At 37.1% G+C, this 27,045-nt stretch overlaps 2 protein-coding genes across 2 annotated transcripts; one reads left to right on the top strand and one right to left on the bottom strand.

The window, feature by feature from the left end:
• Positions 1-1,162: 1,162 nt before the first annotated feature.
• LOC109071717 (RING finger protein 223-like) lies at positions 1,163-5,218 on the top strand. Its single transcript, XM_019088137.2, has 2 exons — positions 1,163-1,439; positions 3,946-5,218. The coding sequence occupies exon 2, from the start codon at positions 3,990-3,992 to the stop codon at positions 4,632-4,634; it is 645 nt and encodes a 214-aa protein (XP_018943682.1). The 5' UTR covers positions 1,163-1,439; positions 3,946-3,989; the 3' UTR covers positions 4,635-5,218.
• A 422-nt stretch (positions 5,219-5,640) lies between these two features.
• On the bottom strand, positions 5,641-25,587 carry LOC109071719 (tyrosine-protein phosphatase non-receptor type 11-like). Its single transcript, XM_042751080.1, has 16 exons — positions 25,289-25,587; positions 20,643-20,765; positions 15,189-15,383; positions 14,122-14,314; positions 13,916-14,031; positions 13,201-13,315; positions 12,760-12,856; positions 12,562-12,641; positions 12,256-12,411; positions 11,764-11,895; positions 11,420-11,574; positions 11,216-11,283; positions 10,980-11,131; positions 10,220-10,320; positions 9,734-9,848; positions 5,641-8,582 (listed from the first exon to the last, which is right to left on the bottom strand). Exons 1-15 carry the CDS (start codon positions 25,570-25,572, stop codon positions 9,767-9,769), a joined length of 2,049 nt encoding a protein of 682 aa, XP_042607014.1. The 5' UTR covers positions 25,573-25,587; the 3' UTR covers positions 5,641-8,582; positions 9,734-9,766.
• Positions 25,588-27,045: the final 1,458 nt, after the last annotated feature.

The following is a 27,045-nucleotide window of genomic DNA, read 5'->3' as shown; positions in this document are numbered from 1 at the left end:
AACATCAGAGAAGTATCGGTCATGCATTCTCCACATTCCTTTGGAATGAGATGCAGAGGAATGACAAGAGTCTGAAAGTGGAGGACTCCATATATTGGGGATTAGGTTATATTAGATGAACAGATTACCATCAGTTTGGTTGACTCTGAGTACTTTGTTGTCGTTGTCTGTTTACTTCCTACAGGTCGACTCACATTATAGTATGAACAGATAGTTCATGTATTGATTATTCTTTTAGAGTTTTTTCTATGTGATTGGTTTTTATTATTGTCATCTCAGATTTGTTATTGACAGCTGTCTGGCTTCCTTATGGTCTAAACTAAATGTTTCATTGTGTGGCATGCCTGACTAAACATGAACTTAACCAGCTCTTTTTGCCATAAAGAGATATTGTGCTTAAGCTGCTCAATAACCAGTACAAGAGAGTCAGCGGACGCAAGTATTCCTAACAATTCCCATCTCATAAAGTCATAAAACCAGATGTAATCAAACAGCTCAGTTTAATGATGCTTTATCAATTTGTCAATGTCTTCCTCATAACAGTGTTAACAAAACTAGAGTGGCAAATCACAGTAAAAGTAAATGAGACCTTGTGATTTTATTGTTGGCATTGTTTGTTTATCTAATGCTAACCAGTAACAAAAATCTTTAAAGACTTAAATAAAGAAGCCCTAGCTCAGTTAATGAATATAATGTGTTATGTTCATATAATAATGATCATGATAACCCACATATAAAAATGAGACAATGTTGCTGTTATTGTAGCTTTCTCTGACTAAACCGACATTTAAATCTACTTACCAATGAACTAGTTTCATATATTTTACTGAGCATCCCAAGTTATTGACAAGAAGGCATGTGGTTTACTAAAGGTAAAATGCTAATTTAAAATGTAAAATGCTCAGTTGTAACTAAGTTTGGGTATTTCTGAAATTCCAGGAAGTTTAATGATGATACAAACCAATCAGATTATATAAAAGTATGCAGCATGCTGGGAAATGATTGGGGAAGCCTGAACAACAGAGACAGAAAAAAAGAGGATGTGCAGATGAAGAGAATGGAAATGTTATACTATGAATATTCTTTCCTTTATCCCAACCCTCCGCCTCCCCCGTCTCTGGCACTCCCTCAAGGCCGTGTTATTGTTCCTGCCTATCAGTGTCATTTCCATAGCGAGTGCTGAAAGAGAGGGGATAAATTGAGGCAGGTGAGAGTGGACACGAGACACTCAGAAGGAGTGCGGCAGGCACCAGCAGCCCACCTGCGTTCAGCTCCACTTTTAACAGACTCCTGAGAGGAGGACATTACATTATCAAGAGGATTGCTGACAGCTCCAGAGCTGATAATGCATTTGTGTCCTTAGGGAGGCGAAGTGATGAGAAGATAAAAGAGGAATCACTGGAACAGGGAGAAAACTAGAGCTCAAGTTATCAGAACAGGTAAGAACATGTGCAATACTTGTCGGCCACATGTGGCTTCTTTGGCTGATATACGGAAGGGCAGCCGTTTGGAAAAAGAACTGAAGTAAAGAAAAACTGGATGGGTTACTCAATGCCCAAAGGGATGTTAACTTTAACTGCCTATTGTGTGATTCTAATCTTGTTTGAGAAGACTGGAGAATTATGTAGAGGAAGATTTACAATACTGGAGAGCGAAGTGAAGTTACTGCAAATTAAAGTGGAGCACACAAAGTGTTCTCAGAAAACCAGCCTAAAATAAAAAAAGGTTGAGATTTGAAATAAAAAATAAAATGTAAAAAAATCAAATTGCTTTTTAAAAGTGAATTTAGGCATCTCAACATTAAAATGAACATTACAGAAAATGGATATTCATTTACATTTTTTGCAAAAAAAAAAACAAAAAAAAAAAAACAGTGTGATTCTTAAACTTTTAGCATTAAATTATTAGCATTTTTAAAGTGCATGAGAAATTGCATATCCAATGTAGACTAATAAAGATAAATTAAAAAAAAAAAAATCAAATAAAATGAGACTGATGACTAATATGATAGCAATGTAATGTGCACACACAAAAATATTTACACCTTTAAAATTTTTAAAAACAAAACACATAAAAAAATATAAAAAAAACACATAAAAAATGAAAAAATCATCACTAATGACAAAAAAACAGACATGCGCACAAGCTATCCAGACTAAATATACTGACAGAATGCTGCTGAAGCCGTTTATATGCAAATGATATAAGAGAGACCAAAACCTAAAGGAGTTAACAGTCAACAGCGCTTCATTTAAACCGTTTATGACCTTTCCCAGACAAAAGCACATAGGCTGTGCATTAGCTTACTAACTGCAGTTTTGTCCTTGGGCTTCAACCTAGACATTAAATCAAATTACTGGAGCTACTTTCAAACCCCTCCCTATCTTCCTTAATGGCGCTTGTTATCAAACAGAGGGTCTGTCATGTAAAAGTTCAAGCAGCAGGGCCTGCTGCACACGGGGAAGGAGAATCAGGTCAAGAACACTGTCAACCCTTAGTTTGTTTTGCCTGGGGATCAACGGAGGCGGTTGAGTTAATGAATAACCATGAACTCGTGCACTAATGGTGGTCAAACAGTTTTGCGTTGAAGTGGAGATCATGAAAGGAGATAGACAGAAAGGACTCGGGCAGCAGGTGTTCTTGAGGCCATGGCTCTGAGTCTGGGGGTTTTACACAGTGCTGAGAGACTGGCTGCCTGGGCACCGGCCTGTTGTCCAGGAATGCCAAAGCCAGACCAATATAATGGAGAACAAACAGGAGCATTGTGCAGTGCAGGGATGGAGAAAGAAACACACACACACTCGCACACACATACACACACATACAAATAGGTCTGCCCTGCAGGGCTTGTGAACAGGCCATCTGCTCTCAACCAAACCCCCACCTGAACCTGTGCAGGCACAAAACCACTTAAAAGAGAGGCTGTATTGGAAGCACATATTATTTAGCTCAGGATGGGCTGTGTGAAATACTCAACTGTATTATACAATGTAGTCACCTTGTTGATAAAATTCTTCTCGGCTCCAAATGCCAGGACTAGTGGAGCGATGACTTTTAGAGAGCCTTAGTGTGCTGAAAGGGTTTCTGAAGGACAGTGGTGCTGACGTTGGCAGAATAAGGACAACAAAGCAGTCTGTGTCTTACTAACATTGTAAGCACGGGTGTTTGACCTTTACTAAACTTCTGTACATCCCTAAAGTGGATTATAATAAGAACCAAAAAGTTTTTACAGCTTAACGTGACAGAACCTTACAAACATTTATTCTCTAGCAAAAAATGGTTATTGATAAGACACTTATTTACAAAAAAGCTAAAAATCAACGAAGAACTGAGGAACCAATAATGCAACATTAAAAAACACTCTTGATCTCTAAAGAACCACATATCAAATCAAGAACCCTATATACTCTTGAAAAAAAAAGGTTCCAAGGTTTCAGTGATGCCATAGAAAGACCTTCCAGTTCTTAAATGAACCATTTTTCTCGTATGAAGAACATTTTAATGACCTAAAAAGCTCCACAGTGTGTATACAGTGAAAATGGTTCTTTGCTGAACCTAAAGGTTTGCAAAGAACCAGTGAAGAATCTTTTTCATTTTAAACATCTTTAGAAAACACTATGTGCATCAACCCTGAAACCAATACATTGGTCTTACAAACTATTAGGAACTAAACTCCAAAAAATTGAATAGCGATAATAATGATAATAATAATAATAATAATTTTTAAAGGGCAGCATACAAAGGCATGATGATGAATCAATCTTCTTGCTTGGACTTGTTCTGTGGCTCATTTCTGTTTGCACTGTAATGTCCATACAAATGTGTGTTCTCAGTGCTGTCCACATGCAAACAATCATAAATTCATAAGCTGTGTCCTAGTTTTGCATTAGAGCCTACGGAATGAACCTAGAGGTAATTTTGAGATGTTTGTCTTGCTTGTTCCAGTGAATCTGCACGAGGAAGAGAGTGGAGGACCATATTCCTGGGAAATGGAGCCGAGCCCTGCGTTGTGGCACACCCAGGTGGTCCCGCTAGACACAGACCTGGAGAGGGTGAGCTCTCATCCCGAGTGCTCCATCTGCTTCAACACCTACGACAACATCTTCAAAACGCCAAAACAGTTGGACTGCACTCACACCTTCTGCCTTGAGTGCCTCTCCCGCATTATGACCACCTCCATGGACCCCCAAAACTCTAAAATCTCCTGCCCCTTCTGCCGCCAGCCAACTACCATCCCAAAAAGGGGGCCTCCAGCTTTGACTACCAGCCAGGAGGTGCTGTGTCGCCTGCCCGTCCACCAGCAGCAAGAGGAGCCTGTATGGCTGGATGGAGAGAGGCTGTGCTACCAAAGGCCAATAGATATTCCAGGCGTGCCAGCATTCTGCATCTGTGTCGATATTGGGGCCAGTGGACAAAGCGCCATATCTTCTTCCCAAACTCGACCGCGACTTGGGCTTATGGAACGGCTGATGGATTGGAAGCGTTTGCTTCTCTTTATATTCCTCATGATGCTGCTGCTGGGGATTGTTCTGTGGCCCCTGCAGTGCATCGCCACGACGGGCTCCATGCGTTGTGCGCCCCAGAAATTGCAGATTTCCACTACCACACCTTCTACTATTACAGCCAATGTATAAGTGAGAAAGACACGTCTAGATGGATACTGGTCTTGCTAAAACAAGATGACTGGTGTCATTTTACATCCATACCTTTGTGCAAAGCCTGCTGGGTGCTAAAGGACTAAAGGCAAGCATGCAGCTGGACTGCGGTAAAAACTGAAGAATTGCATCGGGATCATCTGAAGGAGCGTGACAAAACTGATCGATGATCAACATTGATCGAAACACCATTTTTACAAAACAAAAGCAAAACCGATACAAAGTATGGTCACATTAGCGAAGTTCTGGTGCAAATTTGCAGGCAAAAAAGGTGCAGTCAGTAGTGTAATGATGTGATTGAAAGTAACTTTTTAAACCAAGCAATTTGCGAATTCGCATTACCAACATCACTAGTGAAACCTGTTCTGAGAACTTTTTTCGCACAGATTCCTATTGAAATGACTGGACTTTGCCCATGAGAAACAGTAAATGTGGCCGCAACTCAATCCAATTTACTTGTACATTTATGTATATATTTTATTTGATTGTATTACATTCCATGAAGAGTATTTTGTTTACAAAAAATAAATAATTGTTACTGTGAACCGCACAAGGAAGTTCAAGGAATGGTGTCATGAAATGTTTTTCAGTTTTTATAGGTGCAATATTCATGATATTGCTGATAACTCAGGTCGACAGACACAAGAGAGGAAAAGCAAACAGGTTCACATGGCCCTAATTTATCACTTCCTGCTCTGGGACGGTTAAACGAACACGCCTCAAAGAATAACCGTCTGAAACCTAAGCCCTGGGGCGACGAGTGCTCTGAACACACTCACACCAATGTAAACTATTCCACTGTGTGTGTTTCTTAGGGATGAATTATCAGTTTCATACTTCCAGGTGTATTTATAAAAATAAATAAATAAAAAAACATGTTATTAAACCCTAAAGAGAGAAGGATATGATAAAGAGGGAATGAAATAAAAAAGGGGCAGCAACTGTTTGTTTGGAGCAAGGTGAAATGAGTCAAAGACAATTAGTAGAAAGTTCCCAGTGTATGCTTTATTATGCAATAACTAGTCCTGTATTGTTATATGAGATGCAAGTCTTAACATCAGCTGTATCTTTCAGGGCAAAAGGCATTTTAGGCTGAACCAGTGCAATAGGGAACACAGTCTTTATCACACAAGGACAATCAGCACGACACAATTCATATCAAACCTACTGATCACCAACTGAGATTAAAAAAAAACCACAGATATAGTATTCAAGTAAATTTAAAAAGAAGACTTTAAAATTGTGATAATTCAAGCAGATAGCTTTATAACTCTTGTTGTTTTGTATAATAGTAGAAGTAATAATAATAATAAATGTTAACATCATCCTAAAATAATATGCTAAACGGCTGTGAATATTTCCATCACTGTATTAACAAACAAATGAAATGTACAATTTGCAACAAATCAATAACTGACCCAATAAAACAAAAATAAATGACTGATCTATAATGCAAAACACCACACTGATGGCAAATCAAAAAAAAAAAAAAATCCATTAATATATACCTCCAACCAAAAGGACATTCTGACAGCCATACACACTATACCTTGCAGCAGTTCAAATTGAATTTCAAGTCTTAATATGCCATTACATTTTTGACCCATTTTCACAGAGGTAAAAATAAAACCAATTTAAACAGCAGACAAACAGCTTTCAGATGCCAGTAGTACATTGCTGTCACATGATCAGGTACATAAATCACAAATTCATTCAATCAGTCAGTCAGTCATTCCAAGGACAATGATTATCATATGCAGTGACATTGCTTTTACTTCCTGGATGGTCTGGCAAACTGGTTCTCTAGTATAAAACCCAAACATTTCATCCATTCAAGTGCAAAAAAAGCAGACCCAGGCCTCCCTCTGAACATGTACGGTAGCCCTTCAGATCCCCTCATGTGGCCGAAACTAACACCACATTCACACGCTGATTAAACACATACATTATGCCCTGCTTTATCTAAGCCAAGATGTTCACTACTTTTATGTTTTTGGTTGGTAAGATTTTTTTACGCTTTTTCACCAAGGCTGACTATTTAACCAGATATAGGCTGCATATATGACCTCCAAAAATACAGCCAAAGCAAAAATATTGTGAAAATATTGCAATTAAAAAAACAATAATAATCTCTTTTTTTTTTTTTTTGGTTTTAATCTATTTTAATTCATTGTAATTTATTCATGTGATGGCAAAGCAGCCATTACTTCAGTCTTGATTATCACATGATCCTTCAGAAATCATTCCAGGCTGCTCAAGATATTTTTTAATCATCATCTAATGTTAAACAAGTTTGTGCTTCTTAATTTTTTGTGGAAAACCTGATACATTTTTTTCAGCATAACAGCATTTAAAATAGAAAACTTTTAAAATAAATGTCTTTATTGTCACTTTTGATAAATGAATGCAACCCTGCTAAATAAAAGTAATTTCTTAAACAACAACGAAACAATCTCATTGACCTGGTAGTGTATATATATATATAACATCTTATGACATCACTGCTGACCTCACCTAATAATAGCTACGTGTGGATTACGGCCATGTTTTAAATTACTTTTTTCGCCCTACACAAATCTATTTCTTTAATCTTAGCAGTGGGCCATCTGGCCTGCCTCCTTTTTAGCTGAAGTCTCCACCGAAATGCCATTCAGGTCAACAGCTCGCTCGACATCCTGACATACCCCCTCTATTGTAGAGGTTTAGTAACACCACGTTTTTCAATTGACGTTTTTCATTCGAAGGCCTCAGTGCAATCACAACCTGCTAGTGACGTAAAGAGCTTTATCGGGCTTTTTATAACACCGCAATACACACATACCCTGTTTATATGTGATAAAAGAGCTTAATGTGTCTCTTAGGAGGAAAATGTGGAATAATATAGTTAAAAATGCATTATATCAAAAAATGCCAGGCCTAGATTTCATAATCACATTCACAAATATCACACGATAAAATTGCTCTAAAGGAATCATAGTTGCAAACAAAACGACTAGTAACAAACAAACAAAACCCTAACTTATAAAGGCTCACTTGATGTTTTCAGAACAATGAAGCCTACACATAGAGGGAGGAGCCCGCTGATGAAGAGGCAGCCTGATTGGTTGATAAGCCTTTGACTGACAGTAGCACTTAACTTCCTCCAACGGTTCATTTGCCTGGAGGTAATGCTCAATAAAAAAGCATCAAAGCAGAAGCTTTTATGAATATGATGCACAGGTTGCTAATTGGCACATACTGTATAGATTCTACCACACTGTACCAAACCAGCCCATTTAAAACACCTACTTACATAAGGTATCCAAATCATTGGTCGAACTTTGACCAATCACCTCCCATGTGCTCTGAAAAGAAAAGAGGGGATCCTTGAGGCAGGACGGTGTAATTTTCTTCTTCTTATATCACCGTGCCACGAGCATCACTCAGCAGAGCACAAAAAACCTCTGCTTGTAAGATACACATCAAAGGTCTTTGGTTACAGTAGACAACATCCAGCAGACAAAGCAAGGTCTGGAAACAGCCATAGACAGCATGGAAAGAGTGTAGCTTCATCCAAAGTTACGTCACTGAGTGTAAATATTCATATTTCATATACTGTATATTTCACACATGTACAAACCATCATGTAGCTTAGTGCAGTGTAGAGAGGCTTGTTAGACTAAAAGTGGGGAGAGAAAGCACCAAGTCATGCGTCCTTTGCGGGAACAATTTCGGCTGCTGTTGAGGCACTTGGTTTTGGAGTGTGAGTTTCTCAGACGTAGTCAGTCAGGAAATGAAGAGAGGAGCTGTTGGAGATTTCGGTGGTATCTCTAGTTGAGCGGCAGGGTGGCTTCGCCTCAGCATGGGCGCTGCCGGTCCCCCCCACCCCCGAGTGCTGTAATCCAGTGTCACTCCATCAGGTGCTTCTACACAGTACCTCTACTGGAACTGCAAAGGAAAGGATGAGAACATTTAGAGATGCATTCTTTAAAAAGGTGTGCCACTTTTACACATATATCTTGGTTCTTCTGCAAATGGTCAAATCTGATGCGTTAGTTCAGGCAGTGGAGTCATTATCTGGTGTATCTTCTGTACACTGGTTGCTATAGTAATGATGTAGGCGTCAGCAAGATGCCAAATGACTTTCTTTTACAAAGGCTGAGTGCCAGGTTGTCAGTATAGAAAGAGGAGGAAGAATGGACCATTTTTTGGACACATGAGTCTTTTCCCCTGTATATCTAGAGTAAAATGTGGTAAATTTTCCAAGACAAAAATGCATATTTCAGCTGTGGTCTGACAAATAACACTGAAAAAAATGTAAAATAAAAATAAACAAATAAAATAAAATAAATCCAAACCACATACTCTACAGATATGACTTTGATAGGTTTTTGCCATTCAGTCTCCAAATAACTAACTATATTTCAGTCTATGCCTACATTTGGGATTTTGCTGCCAGCGTAAACAAAGCCATAGATAACATTAATATTATGCATAATTCCTAATCCTGTGAATTATGGGACTTGGACTTGTCATCATCAGTCATAAAAATTGAAAAAAAATAAATCAAAAAAACAAAAAAACAGAAAAAATAATTAAAAATTAAAAAAATAATTACAAATTAAAAGTACTGATTTTCATTTAAATATATATTTTAAAATGTCATATATTCCTGTGTTGGCAATTCTGAATTTTCCAGACTTCAGTGTCACATGAATATTATAATTTACTATTATTTTACTATATTATTATATAGATTGTATTTTATGTATTAATTTGTTTATAAAGTATGTATTTAGAAAGCATGCTAAGCTTTGAAAACATCAGTAGATGTGCATATTCTTTGAAGTACAGTGTTATTTTCAAGGCCATTTGGCAAACAGTACAGTTCTGTAAGATTATACTTTTTCTGATGGTGGGCTGCAACAAAGACACAACTCTCACCCCCATCTGTTCCTTACTGTCTTTCTCCTACTCATTCTGCTTCTGTCGCTCTACTCCAACAGCCTTGATGCAGGTGTGTGTGTGTCTGTGTGTGTGCACATAAGCATGGCTGCAGCAATGTGTAACACTGTAAGAGCGAGGGTGGAAAAACATACTCCCAGAGTCCCTGAGACAGCAGCCCACATGGCTTATCTCCTGGTATTGCTGCTGGTGGAGCCCTTTGGATTTTTGATGTTCAAATTCTCATAAACACCCGAGTCATCGTTCATTCTGTGGAAGAGTTGAATAGAAGCATGTTACTAAAATAAACAGGAATTAAAATAATATTAGAATCAATTCGATTATAGGGATGCGACAAAATCGAAACTGACACAGTTATATACAAACATATTTTATGACTTGATGTACTGTATGTAGTTGCATATTTTGTTTATTGTTCTAGAACAACTGACTCACAGCAGCGTCAGAATCCTTTTGATGGAAAATGATTCACTTAGCAATAAATACCCTTAGAATTGAGGAAGTGTAGGAGATAGTAGAGTTTACCTAAAGAAACTCATTAAATGTTTTCCAGTAACAACACTGTGTGGGCCATTTTTCAAAGTGTGTGTTTGCGTGCAACACAGGAAACCAGCACTTACACAGATGAAGAGCGCGGCGAGCTCATGTTTGGCTTGGCTCTGGTATTCGACATCTGTGGGTACTTGATGTTAGAGTACTCTCTCTCCTTTGTTTTATTCCTCTGCAAAGGAAAGGAAAAACAAGTAATATAAAACTGACACATTTTTATTTATATAAATAATGGATGTCAAATATTTAAATTACTTAGTACTTAACCTTCTATTCAACAAAAAGTCCAAAAAAAATAATGGTTTCCACAAAAATATTAGGCAGCAACCAATTTCAGCATTGATAATAATAAGAAATGTTGTTGTGCACCAAATCAGCATATTAGAATGATTACTGAAGGATCATGAGGCACTGGAGACTTCAGTAATGATGCTAAAAATTCAGCTTTGCCATCACAGAAATATATTAAAATACAAAATTGTTATTTTAAATTGTACCAATATTACACAGTATTACTGTATTTTTCTATAAATAAAAGCAGCTTGGTGGACACAAGAGACTTTCAAAAACATTAAAAAAATCTAACTGACCACAAAATCTTGAATGGTGGTGTATACACTTATTTAATCTATCAAACGGCAATGGAGAAATATTAATTTATGCAGAAGTTGCACAAAAAAGTTTTAATGTTTCGTCAAACTCTTCAAATAATTAACCAACTCTGACAGTCCTAAAAAATAAATAAGAGCCCAATCCAAAAGAAGCCTTGAGATTTCATTCCGTCAGTGAATTTGTCACATTATTATCAGGTGAAATGAAGTGTGTAAGTACCTGCTCCTCTTCCAGTCTCTTCTGAGCCGTGTCAATGTATTGCTGAACAGCCATGTAGATGAACTTGTACTGGGCCTCGGTCTGAACCATACCGGATCGTTGCTGGCGAACTCTCTGGATGGTCTTTGGGATGTCGATGTCACAATCCAACCCTTAGAGAGTCAGTTAAGTTGTGTTATTTTTTATCATTAAGGCATAACATTCATAACAGAGATAATTTTGTATAAAACAGTTACCTTGTCTGTTTATGATGTCGATAAGGATGTCAATCACAATAATTGTGCCTGTTCTTCCAATCCCTGCACTAGAATGACAATGACAAAATTTAGTTTATGGGGGGAAATGTTATATTTTTAAACAACTATGTTGACATCTGATATAATCAACTCAGTTAAGCGATTCTTTATCGGTATGGCACTCTAGTGTGAGGTGTGCTATACCTGCAGTGAACAACTATCGGTCCACTCTCTGGAATGGCGCTTTGGGTTCTGTTGACTTGCTCCAGGAAGCTCAAGACTCCTCCAGGTTCATTGGGAACACCGTGATCGGGCCAGCTCAGGTACTGATAGTGCCAGATACACCTAGGAGGCTCTCTCTTTATTACGGATGAAAAACATTAAACAAAATTAAGAAAAAAGGCTGCATCTAAACTGGATTTGTACAAAAATGTAACAACATGTCACTAAAGTGATGTTGAAGGTTCTCTGCTACTGTAAACAAAAAGGTCATAGGTCATGACCGCCCTCCAGTACCATCATCTCAACTGTCACGAGAGTGATCTTACCCTGTCTAGACGCGTGACTTCAAGCTCTCGCCGTATGTAGTCCTGAGCTGTGTGTTCCTCAATGTTCTTCACACACACCTTCCCAAACTCCTTTGTTGAATTTAAGTCCGGCCAGTACCGCACACACTTATTCTACAGAAAAAAGGTACGTTTTTAGTCCCCCTCCCAAAAAATAATTACATTTATTTTTCACCTTTTTTTGTTTTTAAATAAATAATTAACAAATCAAAAATTTTAAATAAACAAAAAAAAAAAAAAATTAAAAAATTTTTAATTACATTTATTTTTCACCTTTTTTTGTTTTTAAATAATTAATAAAGCAAAAATGTTAAATGAACAAATAAAATGTTAAATTAAGACATTATTTTTGCATTTCGCAATATATGCGCTGTGCGTTTTTGATCTTATGAATTTAATCTTTTAACCGACAAATCTACAAAAAATAAAAATATATAAATAATTAAAACTGTTTCATCCAGTGCTGGACCTTACCCGTCCTCTCTCCATCTCCTTGGTTGTCATCACAATAACATGAGTGTTTTCCTGGTACACCATTTTCCAGAAGTCTAGGATGGTGTTCTGAAGGCAACCCTGAGTGGCGATGAACACTTTACCTTCATCCATATGGCGACCTTCTTCATTCATGCTCTTAATGAAAAAAAAAACAACAATAAGGACGACATTCAGGATTATAAAAAACATGCAGCGTGTACAATTTTGATCACAGTTCCAGTAACCCAGCAAAAGCTTGACATTTAGATTGACATGCAAGTATTATGAGCCAAGAGAGGGGATTACTCGGATATAGTTAGCATTGATATAATCTGAGCCTGCCACGTCAGGATCAGCCTCCTTGATTTGCACTCGAGTGGTGTCAACTGCAACAGAGGAAATGATGATCAAAGCAGATCAGCTGCTGTTCTGTCATTAAATTATGAAATACATCTGTCCATTATTAAACCTGAAAAACAATGTCCATAAAAGATAGTTACTCACATGGTAGAATGTTTTTATATCTGTTCTTGTTTTTATTTTCTGGTCTCTGCCCCTCTTTCCTGGGGTAAAGGAGTTTACATTCTTGCTGCTGTAAAACCTACAGACAAGGGACAAGATAAAGCAAGTTAGGATGAAATCGTAGTTCCATGTATCAAGTTATGAACCCTGGAAAGTATCCATTCTAAGTTTGCTGTGTAATAAGATGTTATGTTAAGTCAGCACCCCCTGCAGGAACGTCCCATTTATCTGGACAGTTACAGCCAAACAGGAACTGCAGTTTAAGAGGTCAGTGAGCAGAGTCTTTTTATAAACAACTCTCATATCATACGCTCCTCTGAGGTTTAACGAGTGTACTACAGCGGAAACAAAACCTGGACTGAATCATCACGCCCCATGATGAACAGAAAATATGAGTAGAAGAATGAATATGGACAGAAATACCTCAAATTCTTCCCAGAAGCCTTGCTTGGGTTTCTCGGAGTTGTCCGCCACTTTATTTAATTCTCGTACCCTGTTTTCAATGTTTGCTGCGTTTATCCTTGTGGCATTGAATGGTGTACATAGAGAAAGAAAGATAAAAACAAGAAAATGTAAAAAGGAACTTGTAATTGTAATTATGTAATTATGAGGGATTAAAGACTGCCATTGAATTAAAAGGATTAAAGCACAATCACACATATTTATACAGAAATGTTATTTGTTAGGTTTAAAAAAACAAAAAAAAAAAACAATGCTATATATATTTACACTGTTCAAAAAATGTGTTTTTTAATGTTTTGAAATAATTCTCTTATGCTCACCAAGGCTTGATTTATTTGATATTATATAGTGAAATATTATCATTTAAAATAACAGTTTTCTATTTTAATATATTAATATAATATTTTAATGTCTTCAGATTCACATGATCTTGCAGAAATCATTCTAATATGCTGATATACTGCTCAAGAAATATTTATTAGTGTTGAAAACAGTTTAATATTTTAGTAAAAACCATGATTTTTCCAGGATTTTTTAATGAATAGAAAGTTTAAAAAGTAAATAAAGAATAAGCTTACTGATCCCAAGTATTATTTTATGCACTTGTTTTTTTTGCATTCGTTACTCACTGTTTGTGTGGCAAAACTATATTCCTTTCAGGCTTGATTTACTCACCTGTTTAAGGTGTACAACAATTCCACTCTTCTCAACCATGGGGTTTTTCTTATAATGCTCTACTAAATCTGCCAAAGTGTCAAACCTCTCCCCTCCTCCTACATCATATTTTCCATCCTGGTGAAACAGATCAGATTAGAAATGTCTCTTTAAATAGGCTGAGCTTTCTTTTCTTGAGAAACTGCTGAAGTTTTATTCCATATTTACCTGATAACGGATCATGACATGGGTAACTTTAGTCTTGCGGTCTACGTTTTCATGCTTTTCTTCATTAGTGAGGACAGAAAGCACAAAGTCTCCTGGTTTACTTTGGCTCTCTCTCACCAGGAAGCTGCCGGATTTACCTTTCTCCGTAAGGAGCTTTTCAGCATCTCTCCCTGAGAGATGTCCATGATACCACCTGAGAACAGGTAAAACACAACAATGAGGCACAGAAATACAAACACTGAGATGATTTTTTCCTGTAATGGCAAATCTGAATTTTCTTTATATCTTCAGTGACACATGATCGTTCAGAAATCATGAATAAATTCCCTCTGGAATACATGATGTGTTTTGAAAACTACATTTAATAACACAACAAACATAATCTCTGCATCTAAACACATATGTTTCATGCAATGTTTCATATGCAAACCTTATTGTAATGCAAGTGATTAATAATGGCTGTGCCCAAACACAAAAACGCCTTCTTTTTTATCATCGTGCTCGTTTTTACTTGAAATGCACATTTCCACCTTTCACTATAGAAACTATAGAGTAAACTATAGTTTGTGGTCAGAAACTGAGCGGGGGTGTTCGTAGAGATCATGCAAATGTAAAGACGCCGTGAGCTGTCATGATATGAGGATATGTGTGGGAGGCACTCGCTCATAAACTAGAAAAACCACAAAAACGAACCACATATAATCTTTGAATGTAAATACAATGTTTTTCATTGAAATATTTTACTTTGATTTCACAACCTAGAGGACGTTGCACCATATAAACACCAAACCCAAATATGTTGAGGTGAAGGAAGTTACAAAGTTCGCTAAAATGAGACTGGACCTCTAACGCATAAACATCAAACATAAACAGAATCAAGAAAGGACCTGTTCCACAGCACTGAAACAAAATGTTAGTCATGAAATCAAGATAAGCACAGTCTAGTTGTGCCATCACTCTACTGCTCTTCATTCTAATGATCAGCCCTCTGCAGGGTTTGAACACTAGGGGGCAGGATTTCGTCTGTCCACACTGATGCGCTCCGGGTGGACCTGGAGCTGCCATACCTCTCAGACGTAGGGTCTTTGCAGTTGAGGGGGTATTTCAGCTCGATAACATCTCCATTGCGTTCCCGCAGGAGGTCGTGCTGCTCGGTGTAATACTGGACCAATTCAGCCAGCGTGGCGAACTTCTCCCCTCCGTACAGGTCATAATAGTCCCCCGAGTTCTGGATTTTAATATGGGTGACCTCATCGTTCCTCCTGCCCAGAACAAACAGATGGGACACAACAGGGAAAATGCAGGGAGGGAGGACATGAGGGATGACAGACAGGACGGAAAAGATGGAAAAGACAGATAACAGTTAGGAGGTTGGCATTAAAATCTCACACTTTAAACCAGGGCAAATGCTGAGGGAAATATCTTACAATGGTCGAGTTTTAGCAGACACAAATAAGGTTACATAAATACAGTATAGCAGTAATATAAGTTAATAGGAACAGTTATGGTTTGTTGTTGATGGGTCTTTGCAAACACTGATATTAAGATATAAAACCAAAAAAAAAGAAGAAGAAATGTATTAGTTAACAGAACTTGATTTGAACTTTTTTTATTAATCAGAAATAATGCTCAGTTTATATTTGAGAAAAACGCTAAGACACTAAGATTGAAGAAATTCTTATCTGCTTAGACAAATGAACTTAGAGATTTGGGGAGGGAAAAAAAAAGTTAAAAAGCAAGGGACAAAGTATTTTGGAGTAACCAAAATTATAAACACAATACACTTGATGGAAAATTACTCTCAGTAGACTTAAGGTGTACTCTCATCAAAACCGTCAAAAACTGCACTGCAGCTTTAAATGGCAGCGTATGGAAAAAGCAGAAAAGAACACCTGCATAGATATAATTAGCTGTGCTCAGGCACAAAACCACAACTTAACGCTTTGTGAGCACATCATACCTACAGCAATCCAGCTAAAACACACACACAAACACATTATAACTACAGAAAAACAAAATCAAGCGAAAAACAACAACCGATCTAATATGAGACCACGATTCCTCTCCCATTTAATTTCTCTGGCTTTCTCTAGGAATTCATCGCTCTATCCATCACAGGCCTGGCTCATGAAATTGCACTCTCCACTCTGTAATTGCATTATGGAGGTAACAGAGGAGGCAGAGCAGCACTGTCTCAGCAGTGTGGAGCTAATGGCTGCTGACTGCAGCAGATGAGCGGCTCTGTGCTCTGGGTCCGGTCGGGCTACTAATGCAATCACACACACACACACACACACACACACACACACACACACACACACACACACACACACACACACACACACACACACACACGTTTTTCTACATCAACATCAAAATGAAGTCATACTGTACACTTCTGTTGTTTTTCATAATAATAATGATAATAAATCTAAAAATAACATTATAATAAGAAAACATAAAATAAATTAAAATGAAATGAAATTATATAACATTTTAAAATTAAAACAACTGGATAACTATATCTAAATGAAGTTTACAAATATGTTCCTTAAAAATGAAGGAAATAAAAATAAACCATTTTTATATAAAATTCAAGCAATTATTTAAATATATATATATATATTTTATCAATCTTTTTTACTATATATATATAATATATAATATATATATATATATATATATATATATATATATATATAAACTTATCAATCTTTTTTACAATAGAGACATCTCTGGATATCCCCAAAAGTGTTTTTTTTTTGGATCTAACTTGTGTGGACAATTGTGGTGACAACTGAACTCCACTTCCCCTAAAATATATGCAAACATAAAAACCTTATCTTACTCTCATGCGCAACGCATGTACTTTTTGAATTTGATAGATATCAAATATGCAAATCAGGAAACACAATCTGCATAAAACAGGTGCACTAATTGCAATATATTCAATGTAACTGGCAACTTGCTGTTCTTCTGGTATTTTTATAAAAGACCGATAGCACCCTGTCAGATTCCTTCAACTCAAATGTAAATGTTGGGAATGTGTGAATGTGACTGAGTCATTTGCATGAAGCTGTAACATGTTCAGAGTCAGAGTAGAATAACTGAGCTCTGGCTACAGTCAGATTCAAGGACGCCTGCTGACTAATTTTATCTTCGAGCATGAGTCCATCATTGATTTTCCTGCTAAAAAGCCAGCCCCTGCAGAAACCGAGAGAGAAACACAATCCAGCTATTGAGCTCCTCTACATGTTCACGCTTAAAGGTGCAGTCTGTCACTGTAAAATCACTGTCTCTAGAGCAACAAATGCTTACAAATGAAGAGCATAAATGTGTCTATGATGATTCTTCTTCGTTAGAGAAACTCAAGGATGAATTTGGCAGTAGTGTTCAGCTATTTTTCTCCTGTCCTTCCTTAACACAATCAAGTGTTGCACAAAGGGCCCAAAAATAACACTTGCCAATTGCCAAATGAAAGTAAAATTGACTTGGGTGAGTAAATGAAATGAGTGATTTACTCACCAGTAACTTTATTAGGAACTGCAATATAATACACAGTTTAAATCTAATTTTAAGTATGATCATCAGAATCTTGCTTATGTAAGTAACACAAGACAAAGTGTTGAGTATTATAACATCTTTTTGTTTTACCACCAGAAGTGATATTTTTGTTCTCCAGAACTCCATGTGGCGACACATATGTGGACAGTTTTTCACATTAGGCTCCCAAAATAAAAATGTGATGAACAAAATCATGTGATTCTTCAAAGGTTTATATTTTTGTGATGGAGAGATGGAGACAAAATGATATAAAAGGAATTGAATTACCAATTCTGTTTACATTACAACACACTGTCAAACATGCACTTGCCACCAGTGGATTGTGAAATGGTCATCTGGCTGCAAAACAATCTTCTACAAGGCTGCCTCAGGTTACACAATACAATGCTATACAATTCCATAGACTTTCACTTAATTTTCACTTCACATTCTCTTCACACTGGGTCTGGATTGATTGTTACTAGAGTAACAGTCACAGTGAAAGTTTAACCCAGTGTAGTGCATCGTGAATGTGAAAACAGTTTCAGAGGGTCACTTCCTTTAGCCTGCTCCTGATAGTCATAACAGCCGGACAGGAAACATCGCATGACACATTTCACCTGGCCCTGACACATCATATGTTACACTGCAGTGCAGTGACTCGGCTCCCAGCGTTCTTTCTGCTACTTAACGGTTAACAATAGAGCAGACGCTGAGCAATAGTTTCCACCCAGGAAAAATGGTGCGAGACAGATAAGAGAAACAGAAACATGGAGGAGGGGAGGATAATGCGATGGAGTCCCTAGGTGTCCATTTGGCCATATCACTCCTCCCTTTATCTAATAATGCATTTTAGGGGAAGAGTTTTCCTCGTAACTTTGTAATTACGGTCTTATCTGCCTACATTAGGCCTGAGAGGCAGAATGGCAGTGAGACGGTTTGTTTTGCTTTTAACTGATATCTGCATAACTCTTGTACTGATGCATTAGCTCAATTTTATGCTTCTTCATCTACAAATTTGCTCACTATATTCCAAACACACTTGCTATGAAATGTTTTTTGAAATTATGTTATGTATTTGCTTTACTGAGTCTACATACTGCAAGACATGATATTCGTCATGGTATCTGCTTGTAATTATTCCGAAATAAATTGTATTAATATTTTATATATATCTATTAATTCATACTAATATTAACTTTTAGTTGAAAAGATTATGTGACAATACAGAGAAAAATAAAACATCACATAATGAACTGGTCATTTGGACAACAGTCAAATATAATGTCTAGCAGTAATTGTACAAACACATTAAAATTCAGAATGATGCAGCTGACCGATCATAATGAAGTATTTCTATGAGCCATGTAATAAAAATGGGTGAGTTCATCTCAGCTGTTCTTAATCATTTTTAATTTGTCTAAAAAAAAAAAAAAAATTGAATTACTCTATGCATGTAGTATAGTAAAACCACCAGATTTTTTTATAAAGCAAAAAGTAAAAAAGTAAAAATGGGTGGTTTTGCAATTGAGTTAATCACTGTGAATAAAAAATAAATAAAAAAAGATCAAGCAAACGACTTTTTTCAATTTTTGAAATGATCTCTATAAATATGAATGTGGCCCCAAAATAGTCATAAAAGTCAAGTATAATTGCTGCATTAATACTGCAAGAGGAATTTCAAATATAATACCATTTCATGGTTTGAAAAATTAATTGTTTTTTTTTTAAGTTGTTGGCAATTCTAGAAAGTGCTGCAACAGTTCTGAATAAAATAAAATAAATCCAGGATGGTGGGTGATTGCATTTAATACTGGTAAATGTAAATAAAAATAGTTCAAAGTCTGCTGATGTCAAACGCTAATAAAACCAAATGAGAGTTGTGGAGCATTATTTTAATGCCGCACACTGCGCACAAAGTTGCAACCTATGAAGTGCATTCCAAATTGTTCACTCATGAGGTTTCAAGATACACTAGTTATGAAAGCAGCTCCTTGTCTAGGCACTAGGGAGCTCACTAGAATTTGGAACAGAGCTATGTCTGTGTATATTCCAGTAATTTACTGCTGAAAAGCACAAAACATGTGTCCAACAATACACTAATCATCAGCCTTCACTATTACCTTGTTTATACACCATGCATCTGATAATCAGAACAAGCTGACCTCATCGCTTCAATGCTGGCCAGATAAATCAGTCTACAAGCAGCTGGGCCCTGGCCCTAAAGCCTTGTGGTGGAGCTGAGCCACGTGGCCTGAGTTCTGGAGAACATTAGATACTGTATAGTGAGAGATCTTACCACCATAACCACAAACAACAGGTCTGGGGCTACACAGCCTCCACATCTTAAAGCTATTTTGAAAGCCTGTTTTTCTCTCTCTCTCTCCCTGTTCATCGACTCTCCAATCACTCATCGGACAAGCAACTGCAATGGCTCACCGACCTGCCCACAAGCTGACACTGTAATCCTTAAGCACCGGCCCAGGGGCAACTTAAAAGCCCAGAGGTTCTAGAAAATGGGAGGGAAAGTGCTGTCTGTTATTGTCATCCATGTTCAAGCATCTAATACTGATCGCAACCAATAAAGATACTGATGTAATCCTCAAGATGCTCTGACACAATGCACTGTATTGCATTGTACTATTTACTAAATATTCCCTATTGTGTTTGTATTTTATAAAGAAATCTCTTGAGTTTTCACTACATGAAATAAACATGGACTTGACATAGAAATCTATGACACAAACAAGCAATTTAATGCTTTACCAGGCAAAGAAACAGCCAGCTAGACTAACAAGTACACTTCTAAGAAATCAGAAACACACAGATAAACATTTAACAGGAGAGATGAAATTCATGCTCAACTTAACACACGACATGAGAGTCCTGTGAAAAAAAGAAGAAGCATAATTTAAGAGCAGAAGCACAGTGGAGCAGATGTGGAGGAGTGCACACGACAGGACAGTAAATATGCCGACCTGACAGAGAGAGTGAAATCTCCTGGATTGCTCTTGCTGGGTCTCGCTAGAAAGCTGCCATGGACGCCCCGTGTCAGGAGCAGGTGTTCTGCCTCGATCCCAGTGATGTTGGGATGAAACCACCTGAAATAAAAGCAAAATGACATGCTCAGCAAAGACATCAAGACTTGATGATCAATAGCTAAGAAAGCATCTCGTGGACAAAACTCATAAAACACTTATGCGAACACTTCTAGTAAACGTACAGTGGGAGGCAAGTCTAACAAAGTCACTTTTATACAACTTTTATGCTTCATTTTAAAAGTTGGGTCAGTAAGAATAAATGATTACTTCTATTCAGCAAGTATGCTAAATGCTTGATTGAAAGTGACAGTAAAGACATTTATAATGTTTATGGTATATATATGTATTTATCAGGGGCGTTTCCTTTGAGGAGGCACTTCTTCCCTCCTCAAAATATTGAAAGAGAAAAAAAATGAATAGTAAAAAAACAAAACAAAAACAACACCAAAAAAAAAAAAAATTAAAAGTGAAAAATTAAAATTCACTTGTTTTTCTAAAGAAACATTGTCCAACAGCGACACCAACACTAAAGTTACAGCAGGAGTCTGTGACTCTCTCGCCTCCCCTGAGCCCACTGAGTTTTAACAGACCCTCTAAAGCGAGCAGTGGGTTTAGTGGGGGATAACTGAGAATGAATGGTGGAAAGTCACGTCAATAAACAATAAAAACTTTTTAATATCAACACTCACTAAAAAATAAGTAAACAACAAACCAGTCTGAATGAACAATACAATGGTGTTAATGGGAAGACTCACTAAAAAGTAAGTAAACAACACACACACTTAGAAATAACCACTTTGTTGCATCAAAATGAGACTTGAATCATCCTGAAAACATTATCTGTGGTAGTTTTTTAGTGAGTAATCAAGTAAGTGGGTCAAGTGCAAATAACAAACACCTGTGTTTTGTTTCAGTAATTGGCTTGGAGAGACCAGATAAAAGCCACTGGGAAAGGAAGCAGAGGAGGAGAGAGACTGACTGGGACTCGTGTTTATACAGCTTTAATATGTGAATGCTGGCAAATGACCATAGCATAAGCGGGATAATCAACAGCTAACTGTGCATTCAACGATTTGAATGGACTTCGCGGAGGCTCCGCTGTGAGTTGGGTGGTTCTACGCCTCCACGTCGTGCATTCAAATAATTTAATGCACAGCTAGCTGCTGATTATCCCTTACTTACATATATATATATATACACCACACATATATATATATATATATATATATATATATATATATATATATACTGCCTGCAGCCAGTCTGTTCATACACCTAATCCTTCGTGGTTGAAGGGGGTTTGGGGATGGGGTGGAAGGGGACAAGAGGTCATGTGTAATCTGGGCTAGTGTTGGGCCCCAGCTGTCTGGCTGCCTGCAGCCAGTCTGTTCATACACCGGCTCCCTCACATGAGAAGGCTTTGTGAATGGCCGTCCAGGGGTCAGAAGTAATTTTACTGGCGTGCTGTTTCTAAGCGTGGCTGCCTGCTAGGGGCCCCATCTCTTAATCTCACTTTAAGTGACCGCACGTGGGTCACTTATTTTCATCTTGACAGAACTAGCTATTATACACATTACAGCTCAAAGGTTTGGGGTCATCAAAATTTTCAAGGAGCCTCTTCTGCACACCAAGCCTGAATTTATTTGATCAAAAATATAGTAAAAACTGTCATATTGTGAAATATTACAATACTAGAAAATTATTCTCTATTTGAATACATTTTAAAATGTAATTTATTCCTGTGATGGCAAAACTGAATTTTCAGCATCATTATTCCAGTCTTTGGTGTCACATGATCCTTCAAAAATCACTCTAATATGCTGTTTTGTTGTGCAAGAAACATATATTTATTATTATCAATGTTGAAAACAGTTGTGTGGATTCTTTCATCAAAATTCAAAAGAAAAACTTTTACATGCAATTGTATCATTTGTAACATTATAAATTGCTTTACTGTCACTTTTCATAAATTTGATTATTTTCTTGATCAAAAGCACATAATTTGTCAAATAATCTGCCTTTAATTTTTAAGTGTTGAATATAATAACAAAATAATGTATACATCTATATTTTTTTAAGTGAATTCTGTTACAGTATGTATGTACAGTATTAAAGGAATATTCAAAATTCAATACAAGCAAAGCAGAATCTCGCTCTCATTACAGAAAATAATTCTCAAAAATTAATTTATACGTTAGCTAGCTAGATACCTTGGTCACATTGAAATCAACAGAAAGGTACAACAAAACAGTACAATAGTACATTATACAAAACAAATGCTTAAGTTTGTGCTAAGACAATTTTGGAGCACTTGAGATGGAATGACCCATATATTATATATGAATTTGGGCCAAAAACAAAATAGCATTGTGTGATGCACAGAGTTGAAACCTCTGCATGTATAAACAAATGTGCATGACAAAGAAATTTAATATTTAGTGACAGTGCACAGTAATCCTGGTGCATTACTGTTCCTGAATCCTGGTGCATTACTGTGAACAAGTGGAAATGTTCTACAGAATGCCTCAAATGTTGTCTAAAGATTAACTAAAAGCAGAGGTCTTAATGAACAGATGTGAGTATTGCGTCTTACCCTGATACTGTGATTTTAGACTCTAACTCATTATTCTCCCTCCATCTTTCTATGCAAAGCAAGTAAGCATTACTCACTTCCTCCAGTTCTTCACTGCAGAGGAAGTGTTGTAGCACCCTTGACGTTGTATCTCACCGTGGAGGCTACCTGTGAGCATTAGTAATCAGTGTTTCACTGGTCAGAGGGGATGTTGAGAGTTCTGAATCTCTTTCCTCCTCGTCATGACTCACTGCTTATGATTCTATGTTTCTCAGAAGGTCTATATTTTCCTCTCCTGTCACATCATCATTATGCATAGTCACTTTCTTCCCAATCTTTTGTAGAGTTTGCCACTAAAGCAAAAATATTAAAATGTATGTGGATTAATAATTCATTTACATTTCTGTCAGCAGTTTTCCTCCTGACAGTGACTTTCAAAAAAGCAAGTCCAAGCAACTATATCATAGAAACAAATTTGTACACAGATGAATGTATTGTAAAAGAAAAGAATATGAAAACACATAACTGATTTACCATACCATATACAAGGCAAAATATTATTATATATTAATATTTAATTTAATAAGAAAATACACAATTATACTGTAAAATACTGAATGAACTATGGGTTTTGGAAGTAAAATATCTGAATTACCTTATAAATTATGCTAAAATATGTATAATATTCAACAAGACAAGATATGAATGTTTTCATTAAAATATTACTAGTTATGTTTTTTGGTATTACATTTTGTGTGTGTGTGTTTGTGACAATGTTCACTTTCTATACATGTTTATTAGTTCTTGTTTTTGGAAATGACACTGTTTTAGTTGTTAAAGATTAACAAAACAAAATTATTACAATGATATCCATAGTAAAAAAGTAATACATTAATACTGTATATATAAGGCATACCTTATGACATTTATTGCCACCCTGTATGAGTTTATTTTTTGAGGGGATTTCTGATAAATTCAGCTGACTTTTTTTTTTTCAGTGTACAGGGCATACAAAAAAAGAGATATTTTAATATATCTATAAAATGCCCTGTATCACAAACATGCCCTATATGTCATGAAGAACTGAAAGAAAGATATAGCATTAAATGAGGTCTGTGCTGTGTAGATAAACATGTCATCATACATTAGCTGATAATACATGGCCTCTACATCATTTCTGCAACATTAAAGCAAAAGACCAGAATCTTCTGTTTTAGAATATTTAACTGAGACTTCAAATACTCCATTACAAAAATAAAAAACACACAAAAAAAAAAAAAAAAAAAAAAATATGTATGTATGTATATTTCTGAAACAAGAAATACTGCTCCTTATGTCCATGTTTGGTAAACATCGTAGCAGATAATAGTGGGATTTAGGGGTCATCAGAAAATACATATACAGTATAAAATCTTCATTTTGCATTCTGTAAAACAGCAGGTGACACTAATCCCAGCTAAGCTGTATTTGTTGTTGATGTATTTTCATAAAACAATGATAGTGGGCTTAGTCTGACCCCTTAACCTTTCTTTTCAGTTCCCAAAACTGCTCTCAGCTCTTGCCAAAAATGTTCTCTGAAACTATAGGATGACAACAACTTCCTAGTTTCATGATAATAAAAAATAAAGATTGCACGTAGCAAAAAAAAAAAAAAAAAAAAAAAAAAAAAACAGCAACTGGATGTGTTTCTCTTGTGATGGAGACCGTCTGGTCCTTTACTCGAACAGGTCTGTACAGATGCAGACATTCAGGCAAGGATCTGCACCCAGGAACAAACAGCTCCAGGTCACTTCTAAGCCTCACTGAGCTCCCAGCAGCTCTCTAGGAGCTTTCCTACAACACAGCACACACCGCCACACCAAACCATCCTGCAAAGTGCACACACACTTCTGCACAAGCAGCGGCACCGAAAGAAATGCGCAGCGCTATTGCATGTGATTTCGGCTGTGAAAACGACATAGTCTGGATACAAAATGATAACAGCAACTAATGCCTCATGTTCCTACCTCACCATTCTGTTCGGAGCCTGTCAGAGCCCCTGCTTTGCTTCAGAGTTTGGTAATCCACGTTCAGTACAGTTACACAAGGAGGAAGAGAGGGGGCAGGGACTTGTAGGAGTGCTGCTGGTTGGAAAGAGAGATGGGTGTTTAATCTGGGATTTGGATGCATGTGAGCTGCCCTGATAGGAAAGCCAGCCAGTACAATCAGCTTTTGAGCAACTGTCCATCCCTCCTGCCCCCCCTTCCTCTTTTGCTCTCTCTCTCTCTCTCTCTGAACGTGACGCAGCGTTGCCATGCTGCCTGACACTCTTACACCCCTTATCTTTATCTGTGCTACCATTAGGTTTAAATGGAGAGTGGCAGCTTTTGGAAAAAAAAAAACAGCACTGCTCTCACCAATGAATGCAGCAAATGAAAAAAATATAATGAAGTTGTACAGTACAAGTTTATATTCAAAGCAGTTTGGGTACTAAAGCACACTGACAAACTATAGATATTTTCATATTTGTATTGTTTTATGGCATCAGATAATAGGAATTTTGGTCTTAAAAACAAGGTACACGTATACTCTTGTATTAGAATACACTTTTAAAAGCTTTTATGCTTTTGAAAGAAGATTCTTATGCTCACAAGGTTTGTATTTATTTGATCAAAAAATATAGTAAATATTTTTTAAATATTTTGTTTACAAATTACAGTATTTGAATATATATATATAAACACACACACTCATATATATATATATATATATATACAGTATATATATATATATATATATATATATATATATATATATATATATATATTTTTTTTTTACATTTTCCCTCTGTTGCCAAAGCTGAAATTTCAGCAGCAATTACTCCAGTCTTGAGAAATCGCTTACTGTAGGGAATTTGGTGTCTTTGCGAAACTGTCACGCCCCTGGACTCATTATGTTGTGTTTTCCCTCCATGTGTTCTGTGTCTCATGTTGATTGTGTCATTATGTTCAGGTGTGTCTTGTCAAATACCCTCTTTATCGTTCCCCTTATAAGTTGCATTCTGTTCAGTGTTTGGTAATCCAGTCTTCTCGATGTGTACGTGTGTTTCTGCCTTCTCCCTATCGATTACCCCTATGTGGATTATTAAAGACTTTGTATCATCATCTTCCTCATTTACGTTCTTCTCTCCCGCACCACACCATGACAGAAGACCGGACCGTGAAGAAGTAAAGTGGCGTGTTTCCCTGCGTTTTGTTTTTTCCTTTTTGTCAGTTTTTGTTTTATGTTATGGATGATCCTGCCATCTTCCTCCTCCTGATGGAGCAGAGGATCCTTTCCTTTGAGGATCATACAAGACTATTTGTGTAAATTGCCAACCATACCCACTACCTGGACTAATACCTCTGCACTTTTTACAAGACCAGCCTGAACAACCGGTGGGGAATTTTGCCACTTTTGTGGAGTTGGTGCTGGTGTCCTGTGGATCACCTCTGACTGTGGACATCGCGGATGACACCACCACCACTCTGGACCCATAGCCCAGGCCACCATCTCCCCGCTGCACGGAGCCCTAAGCCAGAGCCCACCGCTGATGGAGAGCCAGAGCCCACTGCGACCGACGTGTGGTGCGAGCCCTTCGGGACTGCCATCCTCCAGGGTCGCCTTGGTCGGAGTCTCCCTCACCTCCGTCTCCAGTCTCCGAGGCCTGGACTCCACCTCAGCCCGTTGACCCGTCGGCTCCACCATGGCTCCTAGCTCCCTCCTCTCCGTCATGGCCCGGCAGTCCAC

Source organism: Cyprinus carpio, chromosome B23 (genome assembly GCF_018340385.1).
Source record: "Cyprinus carpio isolate SPL01 chromosome B23, ASM1834038v1, whole genome shotgun sequence".
Lineage (NCBI taxonomy): Eukaryota > Metazoa > Chordata > Actinopteri > Cypriniformes > Cyprinidae > Cyprinus > Cyprinus carpio.
This window is presented reverse-complemented; position numbering and strand designations above follow the sequence as displayed.